Below are 22,833 nucleotides of genomic sequence, written 5' to 3' on the forward strand. Positions count from 1 at the left end.
TTTTCCTTTGATGCTTCTCTCCTGCATCTCCCACAAGAAATCATAGTATCTTGGAAGTCAGTGTTAGAAAATGTTAAGAACCAAGATTGATAGCAGTAGATGTAATATAAGGTCAAAAGGAAATAGAACTGAAGAATGATCTTTGAATTTAAATAACAAGAGGTCATTAGTATTCTTAGAGGAGTTTCTGTGGAATAGAGAAGACGGAAATATCAGAGTATGGGAAGGAAAAGTATTAGGAAAGCACAGGAAGAAGATACAAGATAGTCTTAAAAATGTTAACAATGAAACGGGATGGAAGTTGAATAAAAAGGATCCCTTAAACATATTAATAAGCATAGAGAATAGCATGTTATAATTATAACATTTTTGGAGAACATTTTTTTCAGATTTATATGATACACCTCCAAATGCAGTACATGCTTTATTATTAAATGTAAACACTATGTAATGTAGACTGATTCTCGCTGTAAAATATATGCAGAATAAATGAATTAGATGTTTGTATTACAAAGAAAGAGTGAAATGCTGCAATGTTTATATAAAGGAGGAATATGAAAGGAAGATAAAAAAGGAAGGCAAGAGAAAGAAAAAGGAAGAAAGAATAAGCATAATTTAAGAAGGGAACTAAAATGTTCCTAACTGCTTAGAGACATAATTAACAAATAGCAAATGAGGTGAGAAGCAGGGAATGGTATCTGATATTCTAGATATTTGATCTATTTTGGACAATTTAAAAGAAAATGGGATTATAAAACCTCCCTTGAGCAATCCAATGTTTATAAAGTTTTAAGGAAATCCAGTAAGACTAATATAATTCATGATGATGATGTCATTAACATTCATCTTTGTGTCCCTAGTGCCTAATACTAAGTTAGCTCTAAACAAGTATCTATTGAACAATTAGATTAAGAACCATGAAGATTTCTTAGAAATTTGCAGTTCTTCTGGGGCACCTGGGTCGCTCAGTTGGTTAGGCATCGGACTTCAGCTCGGATCATGATTTCGCAGTTTGTGAGTTCGAGCCCTGCATCGGGCTCTGTGCTGACCACTCAGAGCCTGGAGCCTGCTTTGGATTCTGTGTGTGTGTCTCTCTATCTGCCCCTCCCCTGCTCACGCTCTGTCTCTCTCTCTCAAAAATGAATAAACTTAAAAAAAAATTAAAAAAAAGAAATTTGCAATTCTTAATGTCATTTCATTCACAAAACAAGATTGTGTATCAATTTTATTTAGTAGGTTTTCTAATTATATTTTAGACCTGCTTAAAACAAATAAGTAAAATTATGAATTTTTAGTTATTCTACTTAACCAGCATTTGAAAAAAAAGTGACTAATAAATAATACTTGGAAGACATCTATATGTGTTGTGTATATGTCTCAGAAAAACAGATATGATGTACTAGTAAATATCTTCTGGTTCACAAATATTATGGATTGAGGTTTTATTAGATGAGGTTTCATGAACAAAAGTGATATACTAACTAGCAGGATTAAAACTTCTGGTTTTGTCTTTCAAGTTCAATATTGATGGTGATTGTCAACAGTAAGTATTTGCTTAGGGGTGCCTGAGTGGCTCAGTCAATTAACCATCCGACTCTTGATTTCAGCTCAGGTCATGATCTCATGGTTCATGAGTTAGAGTCCCGCACTGGGCTCTGTGCTGACAGTATGGAGCCTGCTTGTGACTCTCTCTCTCTCTCTCTCTCTCTCTCTCTCCCTCTCCCTCTCTCTCCCTCTCTCTCCCTCTCTCTCCCTCTCTCTCCCTCTCTCTCCCTCTCTCTCCCTCTCTCTCCCTCTCTCTCCCTCTCTCTCCCTCTCTCTCCCTCTCTCTCCCTCTCTCTCCCTCTCCCCCTCTCTCCCTCTCCCTCTCCCTCTCCCTCTCCCTCTCCCTCTCCCTCTCCCTCTCCCTCCTTCCCTCCCTCTCCCTCCCTCCCCCCTCCCCCCACCCCGCTTCTGACCCTCTCCCACTTGCACTTTCTCTCTCTCTCAAAATAAATAAATAAACTTAAAAAACAATAAGTATTTGCTTAAATCTTTAGTTACAAAATATCATTTGTATAGATACTGCAACATTCCAAAAATTTTGGGTTATGTTGCATAAATTATAAAATTAATCTTTGTAATGTAATCTTTTTTAATATTGGTGGAGGGAAAATGTTTATAGGTTTTTGAATATCCAAATTGAAAATTGAAACATAAAACGTAAATAAATGTTTTATAAAGTATTTTCTATCTGGTCATCATAACTTTTGTATTATTTCCATGTGAGTGAAATAAGGAAGACAGACATTGCCATTTTGCTGACAGGAAAACTAAAACACAGAATAGTTAAATGACTTTTCCAGGGTAGAGATGAAGACACGATTGGAGCTTAAGTGCCTTATCCTGCATTCTGGTGTTCTTCCTTCTAATTTATCCTGTCACTCTAATGGGTTGGGGGCTGGGGCCAGCAGACAGGAAGAGTCTCTCTCCTGTGTTCTTTGTCAAGATTTTAACTAGACCACTGGTATTCTGACCCTTGTCCCACCGGTCTTCTGTATGGCACAGTATGTTTATTAAGTTTAATTTGATCACATTTTGTAAAAATCAAAGCTTCTTATCACGAGCAGCTGATTGTGCTTAGGGGTGATAAATAGGGTTATTAAATAGTGGTAGAATAGTTAATGATACTTAAAAATCCTTGATATAGATATTACTTCTTAGGGATTTTTAAAAAATCAGTATATTGAGTTTTCTGTCATGGCCATTATCATAAAAATTTTTGTGACATTTGATACAATCTGGCTGGACTATAATAGAGCCAGTGACATATTAAGACATGATGACTATACATCCTAGACACTTACATTTGGTTCTACAGACATGTGTTATACTATATCCTGGGCTTTCTCCTTATATTCACCACCCTCAATCCCTGTATGGGGTAAGAATTCAGGCATTTTCAAGTATTAAATGCACCTTATGTATGTAATAATCCCCCCCAATTTAGTAATTCTAGAAGCCATTTAAAAATAGCTATGTCCATTATTGAAACTACCACTTGATTTATCAACAGACATTTAATTTATCAAAGACTATTTTAGTTAAAACCTTTATTAATTAATATTGTATTAAACCCACAAAAGGATCTCTTTTGCATTTCCAAATAGGCCCAAAGGATTAAAAAAAAAAATAAAAAAGATTGTGACATAATTTCTTTGCTTACTTAGTATCAGAAATTCTGCTCCTGTTCCATCATTTTATAATAATTGAAAATTTTACTTTATCCATTTTTTAAAAAAATACACAGGTGAATCGGTACCAGAATACCAGATGGCTTTTCAGACAGAAGTTGGAAACCATCCCACTTTTGAAGATATGCAAGTTCTGGTGTCTAGGGAAAAACAGAGACCCAAATTCCCAGAAGCTTGGAAAGAAAACAGCCTGGTAAGAAAAAAACTTAATTATTAAAAAGAGGACTTATGACTGAATATGTTTTAATGTTGTTTGAAGCAAAAATAGACTGTTAATGTTAATAGTTTTTAGAGTTGTCTAATGCCAAAAATCCTTGCTTGACTTTTATGATGTTATACAGTTTCAAAATTTTCAATATAAAAAAGTCCTCTTTTTGGTTCAGATGTAGTTTTTTCCAAGTAAAAATACTGGAGAGACTAAATTGTGTCTGAGCTTGCCAAATTGAATAACAGCTGGAATAATTAACAGATTAATATTTTTAAACATTATTGAAATTCCATCTTACTCTCTTGAGAGTGTTACCAAAAATGTTAATTAGTGCAGACTTACATATTCAATAGAAATTTAAACTACCTAAAAAAGAAACCAAGGTATGTTTTAAATTCTGCTTATTAAAAAATGCATTCTAGGGCCTTCCTGGCTTGCTCAGTTGGTAGATCATGTGGCTCTTGATCTCAGGGTTGTGAGTCCAAGCCCCATGATGGGTGTAAAGATTATTTAAAAATAAAACCTCAGGAGCCTAGGTGGCTCAGTACGTTGGGCGTCCGACTTCAACTCAGGTCATGATCTCGTAGTCCATGAGTTCGAGCCCCACATCGGGCTCTGTGCTGACAGCTCAGAACCTGGAGCCTGCTTCCGATTCTGTGGCTCCCTCTCTCTGACCCTCCCCCACTCACACTCTGTCTCACTCTCTCTCTCCAAAATAAATAAACATTAAAAAAAATTTTTTTTTAAATATAAAATCTTTAGGGGTGCCTGGGTGGCTCAGTTGGTTGAGCGTCCAACTAGGCTCAGGTCATGATCTCACAGTTCATGAGTTTGAGCCCCACGTCAGGCTCTGTGCTGACAGCTCGGAGTCTGGAGCTTGCATCGGATTCTATCTCCCTCTCTCTCTGCCCCTCCCCCACTCACACTCTGTCTTTCTGTCTCTCTCAAAAATAAATAAACATTAAAAAAATAAAATATTTAAAAAACAAATGTGGTCTAAAATGCTAAAATATCTACAAAGGCTTCTGCCATTTTAGTAAATTGTTGCTAGCACTATAAATATCTTACAAAATTCACACGCACATGCACACACATTCTCTCTCTCTCTTTTTGTCATATAATTTTTAACATAAGTAGGATCATTTCATTATCCAGTATCATTTTTTGCTTATGTACAGTTTTTCATGTCAATACCTGTCATGTATCTCTTTATCCATTTAGTCAGTATTCTATTGTATGATATATCCTAATTATTGAATTACCCTTTATTGATGGTAGTACCTATATTTCTTATTTTAAACATTTTTTAAAGAATTATAAAGTTATACCTATACATGGTAAATCAAATTAAATAGAAGGGCATAAAAAAGGAAGTGGAAAAGGAAAAGACTACATATCCCTAGCACCACTCTTCAAAAGTAACTCCTGTTAACAGCGTTCTGAGGTTTTGGTTTTTGTTTCTAACTTTTTCTTCTGGAGGTTACTATTATAACTGTGACTACCATATCTATTATTATTTCTTATTATCTCTCATTTGCTCTTTCCTAGTTTTATAATGCTGTAACTATTATTAAATAATTTGTGTTTTGTCTACGATTGCTCTAAAATTCAAAATAAAAACATCAGAAAGTGTAGAATTATGATTATGTAAACATCCACTGTACAATATAGTATTGTGCTTGGACTCATAGAGAAGGAAGTAAAAATCCTATGTTAGTTAATATAAGCCTCTGCTGCTTGAGAAAGAATGTTTCAAAAGTCACCATCCACTGGATTCTCTTTGATATATATGGCGCTTTTTAATTTCTTTCTTCTCTATAGATTCTACCAAGAAGCAACATTAAAAAAAAAAAATCTCATTCTTTTTCTTGTAAATCATTATTTCTTTGATGAAGCCTCTTTAAGTGATATGTGTTAGTATGAGCATGGGTAGTATGAATACCTGCACCCTCAAAAATGTCTTTATCTTGTCCTCACGTTTGTATAATAATTTGGCCAGGTAATGATTTCAAGATCAAAATCACATTTTCCTCATAGTGGTTCCTGTGAAATCACTACTCTATTGTCCTCAAGCATTCAGACATATTAAGAATTCCAGAGTCATCTAATCTCATTTCATTATTTTTTGTCTTTTTGTTTTATGCCCTTGTTTTCTTGTCTCTATAAGCTTTTACACTTTTACTTTATTGTTGAAATTATCAAATTTAACCTGGACATATGTAGGTGTGGATCTTTTCACACATTTTGCTTTGCAGTAGACAGGTTTTCAGTTTGGAAACTCAGAAGTTTCTTCAATTCAGAGGGATTTTCTTGTATTATTAAAAATTGGGGCGCCTGGGTGGCTTAGTCAGTTAGGCATCCAACTCTTGATTTAGGTTCAGGTCATGATTACATGGTTCATGGGTTTGAGCTCTGTGCTTACAGTGTAGAACCTGCTTGGGATTTTCTCTCTGCCCCGTGCCCCCCCCCCCCCACATGCTCTGTCTCTCTCATTCGCTCTCAAAATCGATATGTAAACTTTAAAAATAAAAAAAAAAAATAAAAATTATTTCTTCTCTTCCATTTCTTCCTTCTCAAAATATTGGTTCACTTGACACTCCAGGTCTCAATTTGTTTTTTGTATTTTCCATTTTTTTTTTGTTCTGTTTTACATTGTTCAAGATTTATTCAGCTTTAGCTTTTAGGGGCACCTGGGTGGCTCAGTCGGTTAAGCGTCCGACTTCGGCTCAGGTCATGATCCCACGGTCCGTGAGTTCAAGCCCCGCGTCGGGCTCTGTGCTGACAGCTCAGAGCCTGGAGCCTGTTTCAGATTCTGTGTCTCCCTCTCTCTCTGACCCTCCCCCATTCATACTCTGTCTCTCTCTGTCTCAAAAATAAATAAACATTAAAAAAAAATTGGGGCGCCTGGGTGGCTTAGTCAGTTAGGCATCCAACTCTTGATTTAGGTTCAGGTCATGATCACATGGTTCATGGGTTTGAGCTCTGTGCTTACAGTGTAGAACCTGCTTGGGATTTTCTCTCTGCCCCACCCCCCGACCCCCAACATGCTCTGTTTCTCTCTGTCATTCGCTCTCAAAATCAATACGTAAACTTTAAAAATAAAAAAAAATAAAAAATTATTTCTCCTCTTCCATTTCTTCCTTCTCAAAATATTGGTTCACTTGACACTCCAGGTCTCAATTTGTTTTTTGTATTTTCCATTTTTTTTTTGTTCTGTTTTACATTGTTCAAGATTTACTCAGCTTTAGCTTTTAAATCACTCTTTCATTTTTCACCTTCACCACACTATTGGTTATCTGTTCATTAAAATTTTACTTTCCACTCTTATATTTATAATTTCTAGAAATTCTTAGTGTTTGCTTCTTCCATAGCAATCTGTTCTTGTTTTAAGACTATGACAGGAATTTGTGGGGCACGTTGGTGGCTCAGTTGGTTGAGCATCCAGCTTCGGTTCAGGTCATGGTCTCACGGTTCATGAGTTCGAGCCCCGCATCGGGCTCACAGCTATCAGTGCAGAGTCCGCTTAGGATCCTTTGTCTCCCTCTCTCTCTGCCCCTTTCCCACTCACATGTGTGTGCATTCTCTCTCTCTCTCCCTCTCTGTCTCAAAAACAAACATTAAAAAAAAGAATGTGATAGGTATTCGATTATTTCTCAAGGTGTAAATCAGAATTTTTGATACTTTGTACAAATAATTTTCTTGACTATAGTTAAAGAACAAAAATGAAAAATTCATTAAGCAATTTAAATCATATTACTATGTATTTTTGCATTTTAATTTTAGGTTGTCTTCATAGGATTAGCGTATTTTCATTCTTGATCCCCACTTATATGGGATGGCGGCATGTCAGAGAGAGGCTAGAGATGTCATATTTTTCCATACAGAGTTAGACTGAATATTTTCTCCATTGGTCATCTCCACTTGTCATCTTGTCCATTGGTCAAGGAAGGCTTCCGCTTCAGATGAGATTGACATCTTCTTCAAGGCAATTGAAGACCTATTGCCAAAAACATATGCCCAAGATTGCCTCTAAACGGCAGTCCCTGTTTGGGAACTGGGACAGATCTTTAAAAAGGCCTTGGCAGAGGTGAGGCTGAATCCCGTACCAGGATTCACTAGATATGCTAGCTTCACAGTAAAGCATCTCTTAAGGAAAAATTTCTGTATGAAATTTTATCTAGTAAAATACTTCATCTTAATATTTTATTTCACCAAAGAAATTTGACTCATTATTTTCAAGTATCTCTTAATAACCTTGCCATTACAGGATATGCATCGTATTCATATTTACCTGAAAACTTTTTGCTTCCAATTTAGAGTAGGGAAGTAGGGAATAAGTAATACTTGGTTTACTTCCAGTGAATCCATTTAAGTCTAATGTGCTGTAGTCAATATAACTGCTTCTCTGTAAACACAATCCAATACTAGAGAGGAATATAACAAATGCATAGTTTATAAAAAGAGAAAGATACCTCTATATCTAAAAAAAGATATTTTTGCTTCATAATTGCATTGAAATTTAAAAATATTTTATAATAACAAACCTCAAAATTTCCAAATATAAATGAGTGTAAAAACTAGTTTTTAAAAGCTGCCAGGGACCTAAAATAGATCAGGCAATAAAAGGGGGAAGGGGACGCCTGGGTGGCTCAGTTGGTTAAGTATCATACTTTGGCTCAGATCATGATTTCACAGTTCATGGATTTGGGCCCCGTGTTAGGCTCTGCACTGACAGCTCAGAGCCTGGAGCTTGCTTCATATTCTGTGTCGTCTTCTCTCTGCCTCTCCCCTGCTTGTGTTCACACTCTCTCTCAAAAATAAATAGGCATTTAAAAAAGGGGAAGGGGAATAGTTTTCTTATAAAAAATGGAAGTATAGAAAATAGTCTGAGGGAAATACATGAAAATGTTAACCATAGTTATCTCTGAATATTGGATTCATGAATGACTTATTTTTTTCCCCTGAACTTTCAGAGTTTATAGTAAAAATGAACTGTTGTAACAATCACACATACACACAGTTTCAATTGGAATAATAAGAAATTACAGGCAAAATTTATTTTTTAAATAGCTTTTTTCTCATACATAAAACGTCCAGATTATAATTTGTTTAACCACACCACCATTCTTCATATTTTTCATTCTTTTCCAAATTCTGAGCCTCTGTTTCTTAATCTCTTTTGAATACTGGCTTATTCTCTTTCCCCTTTTGAAATCATTTGTCTGGCTTGTCTTTATTCCTTAGTCTTATTTCTGTATAACCTCTTTTTCTCAACAGTTTTATCTCAATGTATTGTCACGTAAAAGTTTGAAAGTTCCTCAGTTGTTTTTTTTCCTCTAATCTTTTCTTTCTCCACCCATTAAATCCAGTCTTCTAACATACACTATGTGTCCCAGAATCTATCCCTTCTTCTTTTCATACTTATTTCAGCTTTTACTATTCTCTTCTTGACAAATCAGCAAACTTTTGCTATGATCTGGAATTTAGCATTTCCCATACTTTTTTCCCTCTCACACAATCTACATTAAGAAATACACATGCACCTCATGATCTAGTGCCTTTAGGATTATACTTAACCTTACTACATACTCTATATTTTGGTATTTTCTATTCTAGCCTAGAGTATTCAGTTTGGGGAGAGTGGTCTAGTTGTTTGTTTTAAATGTTGTTTCCCAACCCACTAAACTAATTTCATGTCATGACCCGTCCATGAGCCCTCACTTCCGTTTTCCCTGTCATTAGGTGGGAAAGATTTTAAAGTTTCTTTTCTTTTTTTCCCTACTTTTTCTGCTTGTTTTTCTTCATCATTGTTAATAATGATAACCCCTTTATCTCATTTACCCAAATGCTGGGTATCATTATTTATATATTTGTAGTTAGAGTCCCTTGTTGAAGCACTCATCTGATTTTGCCTGAATATCTATATTTTTCTCTAATCTTATTTTATCTCCTTAACAAACTTTAACATTTAAACAGAGATCATTTATATAGATTAAACTTCACATATTAAGATACATAATTTGTTGGAGCACCTGGGTGGTTCAGTTGGTTGAGCATCCGACTTTGACTCAGGTCATGATCTCGTAGTTCTTGAATTTGAGCCCCCACATTGGGCTCGCTGCTGTCAGCCTGTCAGCATAGAGCCCACCTCGGATCCTCTGTTCCCTTCTCTCTGCCCCTCTCCCACTTGTGCTCTTCCCAAAATAAGTAAATATTTTTTTAAAAAAGATATATAATTCATTAAGTTTTGACATATGTGTATACCCAAGACCATCACCACAGTCCTTATTATGAACATGTCAGTTAGCCCCCAAATTTTTCTTGTGCCCTTTCGAAGTCTCCTTCCTGCCTCTCTCTATTTTCCATGAATCACCAGGCAACTACTGATCTGCTTTCTGTCACTAGTGATTTATATACATTTTCTAGAATTTTATGTAAGTGGAATCTTACAATATGTTCGTACTGTTGTTTTCTGGCTTCTTTCACATAGCATAATTATTTTCAGATTCATCCATGTTGATATGTGTGTCATTAGTTTATTCCTTTTTATTACTAAGTAGCATTCCTTTGAATGGTTATGCTACAATTTGTTTACCCATTCACTTGGTGGTGGATATTTGGATTATTTCCAGTTTTTGACTAGCACAGGTAAACCTCCTATGAACATTCATATACAAGTCTTTGTATGGACATATGCTTTCAGTCTCTTGGGTAAATACCTAAGAATAGAATGTAGTACATGTCTGCGTAACCTTTTGAGAAAGTGCCAAACAGTTTTCCACAGTGGCTGTACCATTTTATATTCACACCAGCAGTACATGAGAGTTCTATCTAGTCCTCCACATCCTTACCAACACTTGGTATGGCCATTCTTCTTAATTTTACATATTGTAATAGTTATGTAGTAGTATCTCATTATGGTTTTAATTTACATTTCCCTGGTGACTAATAATATTTAGCATCTTTTCACTTGCTTTTGCCATCCTTCTTTGAGGACATGTCTGTTCAAGTCTTTTGCCTACTTTTAATTGGATTGTTTTCTTACTGTTAAGTTTTGAAGTTCTTTATATGTTCTGAATACAAGTCCCTTATCAGATACATGATTTAAAAATATTTCTTCCCAGACCATAGTTTGTGTTATTCGCCTAACAGTTTATAGGAACAGATGGTTTTAATTATGCTGGAGTCCAATTTATCAATTTTTTCTTTCATGGATATATTTTTGTTTTCATATTTTAGAAATCCTTGTGTAACCCAATTCTTGGTTAACACTCATTTTCTTTCAGCACTTTAAATATATCATTCCTCTGCCTTTTGGCTTTCATGATTTCTGATGAGAAATTGGCTATTAACTTTTATTGAGGATCCCTTATGTATTTCAAGTCACTTCTTTCTTGCTGCTATCAAGATTCTCTTTATCTTTGGCTTTTTATAGTTTGATTCTAGTGTGTCTCAGGATAAATCTTTTCAAGTATTTCCTATTTACAGTTCATTGAGTTTCTTGGATGTGTAGATTCATTTCTATTATTAAATTTATTATTATTATTAAATTATTATTAAATTTAAAATGTTTTTGACCATTATTCCTTCAAATATTCTTTCTGCCCCTTTTTCTTTCATCTCTTTCTGGGGCTTCCATTATGTGTATTTGGGTAAAATTGATGGTGTCTCACAAATCTTTTAGGCTGTGTTTATTTTTCTTCATTTCTTTTTTGTTTCTGTTCCTCAGCATAGTTCAACTCTTTGTCTAGTAACCCCAGTATCTTTGTATCCTCAGGGACAGTTTCTTTAATTTCTTTTTTCCTGTGAATAGGCCATACTTTCTTGGTTTTTTGTTTTTGTTTTTGTTTTTGTTTTTGCCTGCTTTGTAATTTTTTATTTAAGACTGGACATTTTTAACATCCTGATGGGCAAAAAGAAAAGAAAAGAAAAAAAGAAAAAAGAAAAGAAAAGACTCTTTGGGTCTTTGCAGATTGACCTTGTGTTGAGGCCCTCCTTTAACATTTATCCAGACCTTTTACAATTCTGCTTTAGCCTTCACTTTCTGCTAGTGCTGAGCCTAAAGACAGCCAGTTATGAAAGCTTATGGTCTTCTCTGAGCATGCATCCCATCCTGGATATATGCATGACTTTTCTAAGTTTCCCAGTATATGCAGGAGCTTTTCAAAACCCTCATTCCCCCAAAGTCTCAAACACCCCAGCTTTTCCTCCCTCACTTTCAGCATTTCTGTTTTGTGGCTCAATTGTTGTATTTTATCCCACTTGTTGTATTTTAACACTTGTTCATTTGACTTTCAGTGATTTCAAGGAATGTTCTCCATTTAGTCATATCTACTTCTCTTTCCTGAGAGAGTTCTGATTTAGGCAGAATAAAGACAGGCCCCTCTCATGGGTTCTTCAAGGAATTCATAGACCTGTCAAAACAGACAACATAATATCTTGGAAATAATATTACTTTCCTCCCTCTGGGACCAGATACCCACATGGGGAACACAGGCTACCATCTTCATATTTTACTTGGTTGCTATAAACATTTGAGCAACTTTCAGAGCTTCAATAAGGTTGATTCTGACAGTTTTTTTTCTTAAGTTGTGGGGGGTTTTAATGTTTATTTATTTTGAGAGAGAGAGTGAGAGAGCACATGCACATGCTGGGGAGGGGAAGGGAGGGAGGGAGGGAGAGAGAGAGAGAGACAGAGAGAGAGAGAGAACGAACCCAAGCAGGCTCGGCACTGCCAGCACAGAGCGCAATGTGGGGCTCAAACTCACAAATTGCGAGATCATGACCTGAGCCAAAACCAAGAGTCAGATGCTTAACTGACTGAGCCACCAAGGCACCCCAATTCTGACAGTTTTTACCAGGATTTTTGGTACTTCCAGGGAAGAATTTTCCCTGGTCTACTTCCTCTGCTATTTTCACTGATGCCCTTATAAGTTGGGAAATATTCTTCCCTCTTTGATTTTCTGGAAGACCTGGGTAGAATTGCCATTAACTCCTTCCTGAATGTTCGGTAGACTTAATGAAACCATCTGGGCCTGGAGTTTTCTTTATGGGAAATTTTTATTATTTTATTTTATTTTATTTTATTTTATTTTATTTTATTTTATTTTATTTTAAATATGAAATTTATTGTCAAATTGGTTTCCATACAACACCCAGTGCTCATTCCAACAGGTGCCCTCCTCAATACCCATCACCCACCCTCCCCTCCCTCCCACCCCTCATCAACCCTCAGTTCTCAGTTTTTAAGAATCTCTTATGTTTTGGCTCCCTCCCTCTCTAACCTCTTTTTTTTTTTTCCTTTCCCTCCCCATGGTCTTCTCTTAAGTTTCTCAGGATCCACATAAGAGTGAAAACATATGGTATCTGTCTTTCTCTTTATGACTCATTTCACTTAGCATAACACTCTCCAGTTCCATCCACGTTGCTACAGAGGGCCATATTTCATTCTTTCTCATTGCCATGTAGTATTCCATTGTGTATATAAACCACAATTCTTTCCATTCATCAGTTGATGGACATTTAGGCTCTTTCCATAATTTGGCTATTGTTGAGAGTGCTGCTATAAACATTGGGGTGCAAGTGCCCCTATGTATCAGCACTCCTGTATCCCTTGGATAAATTCCTAGCAGTGCTATTGCTGGGTCATAGGGTAGATCTATTTTTAATTTTTCCAGGAACCTCCACACTGTTTTCCAGAGCGGCTGCACCAGTTTGCATTCCCACCAACAGTGCAAGAGGGTTCCTGTTTCTCCACATCCTCGCCAGCATCTATAGTCTCCTGATTTGTTCATTTTAGCCACTCTGACTGGCGTGAGGTGATATCTGAGTGTGGTTTTGATTTGTATTTCCCTGATGAGGAGCAACATTGAGCATCTTTTCATGTGCCTGTTGGCCATCTGGATGTCTTCTTTAGAGAAGTGTCTATTCATGTTTTCTGCCCATTTCTTCCCTGGATTATTTGTTTTTTGGGTGTGGAATTTGGTGAGCTCTTTATAGATTTTGGATACTAGCCCTTTATCCTATGACATTTGCAAATATATTTTCCCATTCCGTTGGTTGCCTTTTAGTTTTGTTGATTGTTTCCTTGGCAGTGCAGCTTTTTATCTTCATGAGGTCCCAATAGTTCATTTTTGCTTTTACTTCAATGGGAAATTTTTTAACTACGTATTTATAGATACAGAAACCATTCAAGTCATCTGTTGTTTATGTCTTGTCTTTGAAGGAATTTGTCCATTTCATCTAAATTGTCAAATCCTTTTTCAATATTTGTTTAAAGACCTTAAACTAACTCCCCAGTGGTGACTTAATTTTTCTGTTTCTATACAGTTTATTTCCTTAATCTTCTCTTCTCTATTTTTTTACTTACTCTGGGACATTCAGTATTGCTTTACTTACTTTTAGAACAACCATCTATGACCAAATCGTTATTCAGGACCTCAGAATCCTGTTTGTAGTCAACCTCTTTAAATTCTCAGCTATTTTTCTTATTTTTCCCTTCCCCTATTTCATTATATTAATTTACTTCTAAATCTTTACTTGTGTAAATGACTTACTAATCATTATTTATACTTTGTTTAGAACTTACAAAGATTTTTCTCAAAAAAAAATCAACTTACAACTTTTATAATAGAACCCATTTATTCACTAGGAACTGGCTGTGTTCTATCAGCATAGTTTAGAGGCATTCAACATACGATAATGTATGAACTGTGGAGCTATGCAGCCTGGGCTTTGACCTTAGCTTTGCCACTTACTAGATGTGTACCCTAATTTCTCCTCTCGGTCTCTTTTCCTGCATATGAAAAGTGGGGATGATAATTCCCACTTACTTCAAATAAGAATTAAATGAATTAGGGGCTCCTGGCTGACTCAGTCTAGTGGAGCATACAACTCTTGATTACTGGGTCATGAGTTCAAGCCCCACATTAAGCATAGAGCCTCCTTAAAATTTAAAAGAATTAAATGAGTTAGAACACAGTCTAGTACATAGTAAGATCTCAACAGTTGTTAACCACTATGTATTATTATGCATCAGTGATGATTCTGTCATAAAAATGGAAACTTCATAGAGGTAGAGACCAAGGTTTCTGTTTATCAAATTTTCATTACATCCAGGACAATGCCTTGATGAGTTGTTTTGGTGGAGGGTGGGGTCTCTTTTTGAAAAAGTTTTTTGAAAATTATTTCCCAACTGTATAATGAAAAGTAATAAACAGAGCCTCATCCCATGTCTCTCTTAACTTCAGATACAGAGAACAGTCAATATACAATTTTTAGCTGCTTGGATTTTGGTATTTCTGAGTCTTCTGGGCCAGCAATTGGTGAATGGGACTCTGTGCAATAGACAGTGCTCTGTTTGGGGAAGAACAGTCTCTTTCAGTTTTATATGGAAAGCTGTCCAAATCTTTGCTTTAGAAAGATTTCACTGTGTACACTTCACTGTGTTACACTTTATGTTTAGTAATGAATGGAGCTATAAATTTGTGTGTATGACAGGTATTTGTTTGAAGAAAAATGTCATTAAGTTTCTCTGAAAGAATACCCAAGAAACTAGTAACATTGGTTGCCTATAAATTAGGAGAACAGATGGTTGATGGATAGGAACCTTTGTTAATCTTTGTTAATGTTATAGGTGAAAATGGATCTTGTTTTAATTTGCAGCTAGTAAGTAGTAGAGCCAAGATTTGAAGCCAGGTTCTTAACTGAGCTGGCACTCTTGCTACAAAACCGGAACTAATATTCTTAAATGCTACACTGTACTGCCTCAACATAGTGAATAAGATTAAACATCTTTGCATATTTTATAAGGCATTTGTACTTCTCATTTATGTGCCCTTTGTCCATATTTCTATTTTGTGTTTACTATCATTTTTTAAATGTCTTGTAACTAGCAATCATCACAGAAATTCAGCCAACAAACATTGAGATGCCAAAAATGGTGGGTGAAAAGTGTATAGAGAACATTATATTTACAGACACTTTAAGTATTCCTCCCACCCCAAAAACACTGATGAAAGTTTTTTAAAAACCCACTGATTGAATATAAAAGGGAAAAATGGAACTTTACAATAGAGAAAGAACCCTGGCAGACACCAACTCAGACATGTGATCAAGGTAACTTCACTAGTAATGAGACAAATCAAAATTGTGAACCACATGATAAGATGCAGTGAGAAAAACACAGCATCCCTTCTGTGATTTTTCTGTCAAAGTTTCAAACTTTGAATCTAACCATGAGATTCTAAAAAGTAATTGGCCTATAATCCTGAGATTCTAAAAAGTAACTGGCCTATAATCCTCAAAAATGTCAAGGCTGTGAAAGACAAGAAAGTAAATTTGAAATTATTTCAAAATAAAAAGAAAAAATTCTCATTTCATAACTGGAGACAAACTCATTTTATCAAACCAATATCAAAATCCACTAAGATAAATGTATAACTAGTTTTTAGAGGTGTGTTTATTTAAAAAGTTAATTAAGTTGATTTCTGAACTTCCTTTGTGGTCTTCAAATCCAAGTCAGTTTTAAATCCATTACATACAGTCTTTTCTCATGTTTACAGATTTCATATTTGGAATTTGACTACCCGCCAAAATTGATTTGTAATCCCCAAATCAGTACTCTGAACGCTTTTATGGTCATTCATGGATGTACACAGAGCAGCAAAAAACTTTAGTCATCAGATGTATATTTTCCCAAATGAAATCAACAAGGCACTCTGTCTTTTTGTTTCATCTCTTATACTATAAACAAGTGTCCTTTTTGGCATTTGTTTAGCATATTTTTCACATTTGGGGCATCTTGTTAGTGATTTCTGGGTTAAAATAGCCCCACATGTAGTGCTGAAGTGCTGAGTACAGTGCTCCGAAGCACTAAAAGGCTGTGATGTGCCTTTTGAAGAAGAAAAATGTATGCTAGATTTACTTTGTTAGGCGATTATGTAGAGTGCTGTTGGCCATGAGCATAGTTAATAATTAACTATTTTTAAAGATGTCTTTAAACAGGGGGGCGCCTGGGTGGCTCAGTTGGTTGAGCATCCAACTTCAGCTCAGGTCATGATCTCTTAGTTCATGGGTTCTAGCCTCACTGTGCATGCAGACCTGCTTGGGATTCTCTCTCTCCTCTCTCTCTCCTCTCTCTCTCTGCGTCTCCTCCCCCACACTTTCTCTCTCTCAAAATAAATAAACTTTAAGAAAAAAGATGTCTTTAAACAGAAACACAAATAAAACAAGATTATGTGTTGATCAGTTGGCAAAAATCTTGTGGCCAGAGGCTCACAGGAGTCTAACCCCGTATTTCCCCCAGGAACAATGGTTCAGTGTTCACTAATTCAGCATTTATAGCAACTTTGTAGAACATAACTACCATAAATAACAGATTCAACTTTACTTCTAACATAAACACCAAACTTCTACCTCAGGGAGGTTACACAGTTGCCCTTAAACTCTGTATGATCAGTATCTATTCTTCAGGTTCTTCTAAAATTTGAGAAAGAGGTAGATTATTATTTAATGAGAAGATTATTAATTGATATCTATATTGTTTGAATTTTACTCAGTAGTCAGAGCCTGGAACATATATTAAAATAGATTTCAAAATTCAATATAAATTTCAGGACACTTGGGTGGCTCAGTTGGTTGAGCGTCCAACTCTTGATTTTGGCTCAGGCTGTGATTTCATGGTTTATGGGTTTGAGCCTCACATAGGGCTCTGCACTGACATTGCAGAGGCTGCTTGGGATATTCTCTCTCTCTCTCTCTCTCTCTCTCTCTCTCCCTCTCTCTCTCTCTCTCTCAATAAATAAATAAATAAATGTAAAAAAATTTCAATATAAATTTCAGCCTTAAAAGATATAGTCTTGGATTTGTGCTGTGGCACTGAGGCAGGCAGCTTAGAAGACCCAAGGGAACAGGAAAGATGGTGTCAGGGGTGGGCCGTGGTGCAGGTATTCATTTAGCCTATCCCCAGAATAAACATTATCAAATTTCCTACAGGTTTGGATCTGTTTGTCAAGAACAGAGATTATTAGGAAAACACAAAAAATGTTGCCAAGATTGCTAACAAGGATTTTAGCTTAAAATAGGTTTATGAGATAAAATGCTCAGATTAAGCATTGCATGGAATATATACTAAAAATTATTTGTCAGTTATCTGAAATTAAAATTAAGTAGTATATTGTTATTTGCTAAATCTGACAACCATTACCTTAATTTTTTTGAATGTGTTTTAAAGGCACAATAACTATGAATATCAGCAGGTGAAAAACTTTCAAGCTTAATAACAACAAGTCCAAAAACAAGTCTGAAAGGATTCTGGATGGACAGTTTGTCAAATACACAAAATCTGTTTTTTACTTAAAAAAAAATTATTTTAATGTTTATTTTTGAGAGAGAGAGAGAGAGACAGCATGGACAGAGAGAGAGAGAGAGAGGGAGACACAGAATCTGAAGCAGGCTCCAGGCTCTGAGCTGTCAGCATAGAGCCCGACATGGGGCCTGAACTCACAGACCACGAGGTCATGACCTGAGTTGAAGTCGAGCCCTTAATTAACCAACTGAGCCACCCAGGCATCCCAGAATCTGTTTTTTAAAAGGAAGTTCAAACCAACTTTCCCCAAAAGGGAGACTATTGTTCACTACTGATTTGGGTGAATACTACAGAATAAGACTGCTTTAGATACTACTGTTGAAACTAGTTTAAAGAATAAGAAAATGCCAACCCTTTAAATTTCATAGTTAGAATGTACTTTACTAATAGTAAAAAAGCTCACCTAGAGATTGAAGATAGCCTCGTGCCAAAATTCCATCAAATTCAAAGCTCATTTTTGAAGTGAGATTAATGGTTATTGATCGAAATAACAGTCCTGTGAATGAATAATGACATAAACCTGTGACCTTGGCGAACCATGTAACTTTTTACAACTGTTTACGTTTATGGGTAATTCTTTAGGAGTTTAAGTTAAACCCTGCTTGCTTAGCTGTTCCTCATCTTTTGAGAAATGTGACCCTTTACAAATCTCTGAAGTCTAAAATATTTTATGATAGCTGTGTAAAATATTGGTTAAAGAACATTCTTTTATCTCATGTCACTCAAAATCTCAATACTTAATTTTCTTTAAAGATCTACTGTTTGACATTTACTTTATTACAGGCAGTGAGGTCACTCAAGGAGACAATCGAAGACTGTTGGGACCAGGATGCAGAAGCTAGGCTTACTGCACAGTGTGCTGAGGAGAGGATGGCTGAACTTATGATGATTTGGGAAAGAAACAAATCTGTGAGCCCAACAGTCAATCCCATGTCTACTGCTATGCAAAATGAACGGTAAGACGTTAGAGAGCTTTGGCATTCATCAGTCAATATTGAAAATTGAGACTAAACAGAGAATAGGAAAAAAAATGCTATTAAACCAGTCTAATAAGGCAATGATTAACTCATATACTTTAACATTATAATTTTTCTTTCAATGCCTGTTTTTTCACAGAGATTTTTGCTTGGTAGAAGTACAAGATGGAATCTATGTTTTTCTGTATCTCAAAATATAGTAAAAGAGACTAGTCCTTACTAACACTCCTACTTCCCTAAAATATAAAGGCAAAACATTTTCATAGTTCCAAAAGTTTATAAGCACTTCTACATAAATTATCTATCGTTGGTTGTTATTATCCCTCTCTCTCTTGCTTTTTAAAATTTTTTTAATTTTTAATTTTTTTTTTTTAAGAGAGAATAAAACTATGAACTCACCTGTGTATCTAACCACTGTTTCACTGGAGACTAAGATTCCCAGCCTTCCTATCCAATGCTCTTTTGTATAGAATATACTTTTATTACTTTTACATGAAAGCAATTCATAAGGTCTTTCTATCCCATCATGAATATTACTTTATGAGACATTTCTCTGTTAGAACTATGATTTTTGGTTCTAAATAAATGGGCTTTTAAAAAAATTTCTTTAAGAAATTGGAACTTTTTTTGTTCCATGTTTCGGGGGGGATTTTCCCACAAAGTTATCATTTTATTTAATACATGTTAAAAATTTTTCAGAAAAGCACCCAGGAAAGTGTTACCAGAGAAAACTGAGATAAAAATATACTTGATTATTGAATAATTTTTTTTTTGCTATTTTCTATTGTTCTAATTTCTAAGAGCAATTTGTATTATGAATTATAGACCCAAAATTGGGTTTATACTGCTTATGTTTAGATTGAATTAGCTTCAGCATGTGAACCCTTATTCCTTATGTATCAGCAAGTCAAGGAAGGTAAAAACTAGCAATTCTAAATACAAATTTTCTCACTCTATGCATACCTGGGGATAGTCTTCTACTTCTGTCTTCCCTGATCTCTGTATTTTCTTTATACTCTAGCATGTTACTTGTACCTCTCTCAAGAGTCAGTTGCTTTTATTTTTAAGTGCTTTTGAACTTTTCCTGAATGGTAAGAAGAAATCCTTGATGCTACTCCCCCCTCCTTGTATTGCCCATTTTTTGCCCCCCACAGTCCTTCGGTTCTATGCTTTACATGCTGTTTCTCATGTCCAGTCACTTCTAAATAGTTTCCCCTAAATCATGGTTCATCCCATAGTCATTCTACTCTAGGTTTCATTATTTTGAACCTTACCCAGACGTCCTTTCCTTGTGCAGTACAGCTGCTTTTTTATTCTTCACCTTCCTGTCATTCCCCTCATAACTTTATTAATCTTTCTTTATAGCACCTCTTTTCCTTTAGCTGCTGCTTTTCTCCTATAACATTTTGTATCTATTAATGTTGCCATTGTTTAATTAAAGCTAGTCCTGGCTTTTATTTTAAATAACCTAAATAAGTTACAGTGTAATGCTCAAAAACCATCCCTCTCAGTGGGTGTTGATGGCTGTGAAGAACTGGAGAGCAGTTCTGAATTGTTGTTCCTTTATCTGTCTCACTCTGCATTATACTCTTAGGCTGTAGGACTTTCATTGATACGGCTCAGTTTACCCCCAGGAAGATACATTCTATTGCTACACTGCCTCTTAATGGAAGCACTTTAGAACAACCTAAACGCTTATATTCTTTATACCATTTGGCCATTGGAACTTAACTGGTAATGTATTTGTTGAGTAGCCACAATGATGTATCTAGGATTGTAGGAGTACAAAAGAAATATACACCATGGTTCCTCCTCTCATTAAACTTTGTCCGGTTGTGCAAGAATACAATTCATAAAAATATATTTGGTAGTGTTACAAAACTATAGGGGACATTTTTAAATTAAGTCCTATAAATCAAAATAATGAACATCTATGAAAATCATATCTAGATCGACATAAGTTTTTCAGTAGTCTTAAATAATATAAAACTATCATTTAGCAAGTTATTAATTGATACTTGATTATGCGATCAGAATTTTAGAATAACTTCTAGAATAATATGGGTTAGGAATAAAATGAAGAGCATTTTATACTTTAAAATCAGAGGTCTTAAACTTGGAGGGTCAGTTTGTCATAAATTTACATTCTCAATGTGGCACTTTTTTTCTTTCTTTAAGCAACCTGTCACACAATAGGCGCGTGCCAAAGATTGGCCCTTATCCTGATTATTCTTCTTCCTCATACATTGAAGACTCTATCCATCATACTGACAGCATTGTGAAGAATATTTCCTCTGAGCATTCAGTGTCTAGCACACCTTTGACTATAGGGGAAAAGAACCGAAATTCAATTAACTATGAACGACAGCAAGCACAAGCTCGAATCCCCAGCCCTGAAACAAGCGTCACCAGCCTGTCCACCAATACAACAACCACAAACACCACTGGCCTCACTCCAAGCACTGGCATGACCACTATATCTGAGATGCCATACTCAGATGAAACAAATCTGCATGCCACAAATGTTTCACAACCAATTGGGCCAACCCCTGTCTGCTTACAACTGACAGAAGAAGACTTGGAGACCAACAAGCTGGACCCAAAAGAAGTTGATAAGAACCTCAAGGAAAGTTCTGATGAGAATCTCATGGAGCATTCTCTTAAACAGTTCAGTGGACCAGACCCACTGAGCAGTACTAGTTCTAGCTTGCTTTACCCACTCATAAAACTTGCAGTAGAAGTGACTGGACAGCAGGACTTCACTCAAGCTGCAAATGGCCAAGCATGTTTAATTCCTGATGTTCCACCCACTCAGATCTATCCTCTGCCCAAGCAACAGAATCTTCCTAAGAGACCTACTAGTTTGCCTTTAAACACCAAAAATTCAACCAAGGAGCCCCGGCTGAAATTTGGCAGCAAGCACAAATCAAACTTGAAACAAGTAGAAACTGGAGTTGCCAAGATGAATACAATCAATGCTGCAGAACCTCATGTGGTGACGGTCACAATGAATGGTGTGGCAGGTCGAAACCACAGTGTTAACTCCCACACTGCCGCTACCCAGTATGTTAATGGGACAGTACCAAATGGCCAGACAACCAACACAGTGGCACATAGGGGCCAAGAAATGCTGCAGAATCAATTCATTGGTGAGGATACCCGGCTGAATATTAATTCCAGTCCTGATGAGCATGAACCTTTGCTGAGACGAGAGCAACAGGCTGGCCATGATGAAGGTGTTCTGGATCGTCTTGTGGACAGGAGGGAACGGCCACTGGAAGGTGGCCGAACTAATTCCAATAACAACAACAGTAATCCATGTTCAGAGCAAGATGATCTTACGCAGGGTGTTTCAAGCACTGTAGCAGATCCTGGACCATCAAAGCCCAGAAAAGCACAGAGGCCTAATTCTCTGGATCTTTCAGCCACAAACGTTCTTGATGGCAGCAGTTTGCAGTGTAAGTGCAGGGATCATTTAATCTCTCCTGCTTGTCTTTTGGGACCATTTAAATAATTAATTAGATAAAATCAAAATGTGTTTCAACTAGCAATTACTTATTTTTACCACTTTTGGAAATAAAATAAACTACTTGGTTGAACCTCAAAAGTGATCAGACTATTGTAAAGAAAAAAAGTAGTTTTTTGTTGCTGATAATGAGTCAATGTCACAATAGTCAGAATAATTAATTACCAACTTAATACATACCTTATATAGCTCCTGGTTTATAATGCAGTTTACATACTTGTTGTGAATGGTTGAGATTAAGTAAATACAAGTTTAGAAGCTTCAGGTAACAGGCACCTGGGTGGCTCAGTCAGTTAAATGTCTGACTTCAGCTCAGGTCATAATCTCACAGTTTGTGAGTTTGAGCCCTGCATCAGGCTGTCTGCTGTCAGCACAGAGCCCGCTTCAGATCCTTTGTCTCCCTCTCTCTCTTCCCCTCCCCTGCTTATGCTCTGTTTCTCTCTCTCTCTCTCTCAAAAATAAATAAACATTAAAAAAAAAAAAAAAAAGCTCCAGGTAGAATGATGCCAGTAGAACTTTTG

The 22,833-nt window shown here is 36.0% G+C and overlaps 1 protein-coding gene across 4 annotated transcripts in view; it reads left to right on the top strand.

Moving 5' to 3' along the window:
• BMPR2 (bone morphogenetic protein receptor type 2) overlaps positions 1 to 22,833 on the top strand; it is a 191,847-nt gene that overhangs the window by 165,200 nt on the left and 3,814 nt on the right. For all 4 annotated transcript variants that reach the window (XM_042995083.1, XM_007090030.2, XM_042995084.1 and 1 more), the window contains 3 exons: positions 3,290 to 3,426; positions 18,593 to 18,765; positions 20,965 to 22,244. In XM_042995083.1, the coding sequence (XP_042851017.1) occupies positions 3,290 to 3,426; positions 18,593 to 18,765; positions 20,965 to 22,244 (1,590 nt within the window). The remainder of the gene's footprint in view (positions 1 to 3,289; positions 3,427 to 18,592; positions 18,766 to 20,964; positions 22,245 to 22,833) is intronic.

This window comes from Panthera tigris, chromosome C1, assembly GCF_018350195.1.
Source record: "Panthera tigris isolate Pti1 chromosome C1, P.tigris_Pti1_mat1.1, whole genome shotgun sequence".
Lineage (NCBI taxonomy): Eukaryota > Metazoa > Chordata > Mammalia > Carnivora > Felidae > Panthera > Panthera tigris.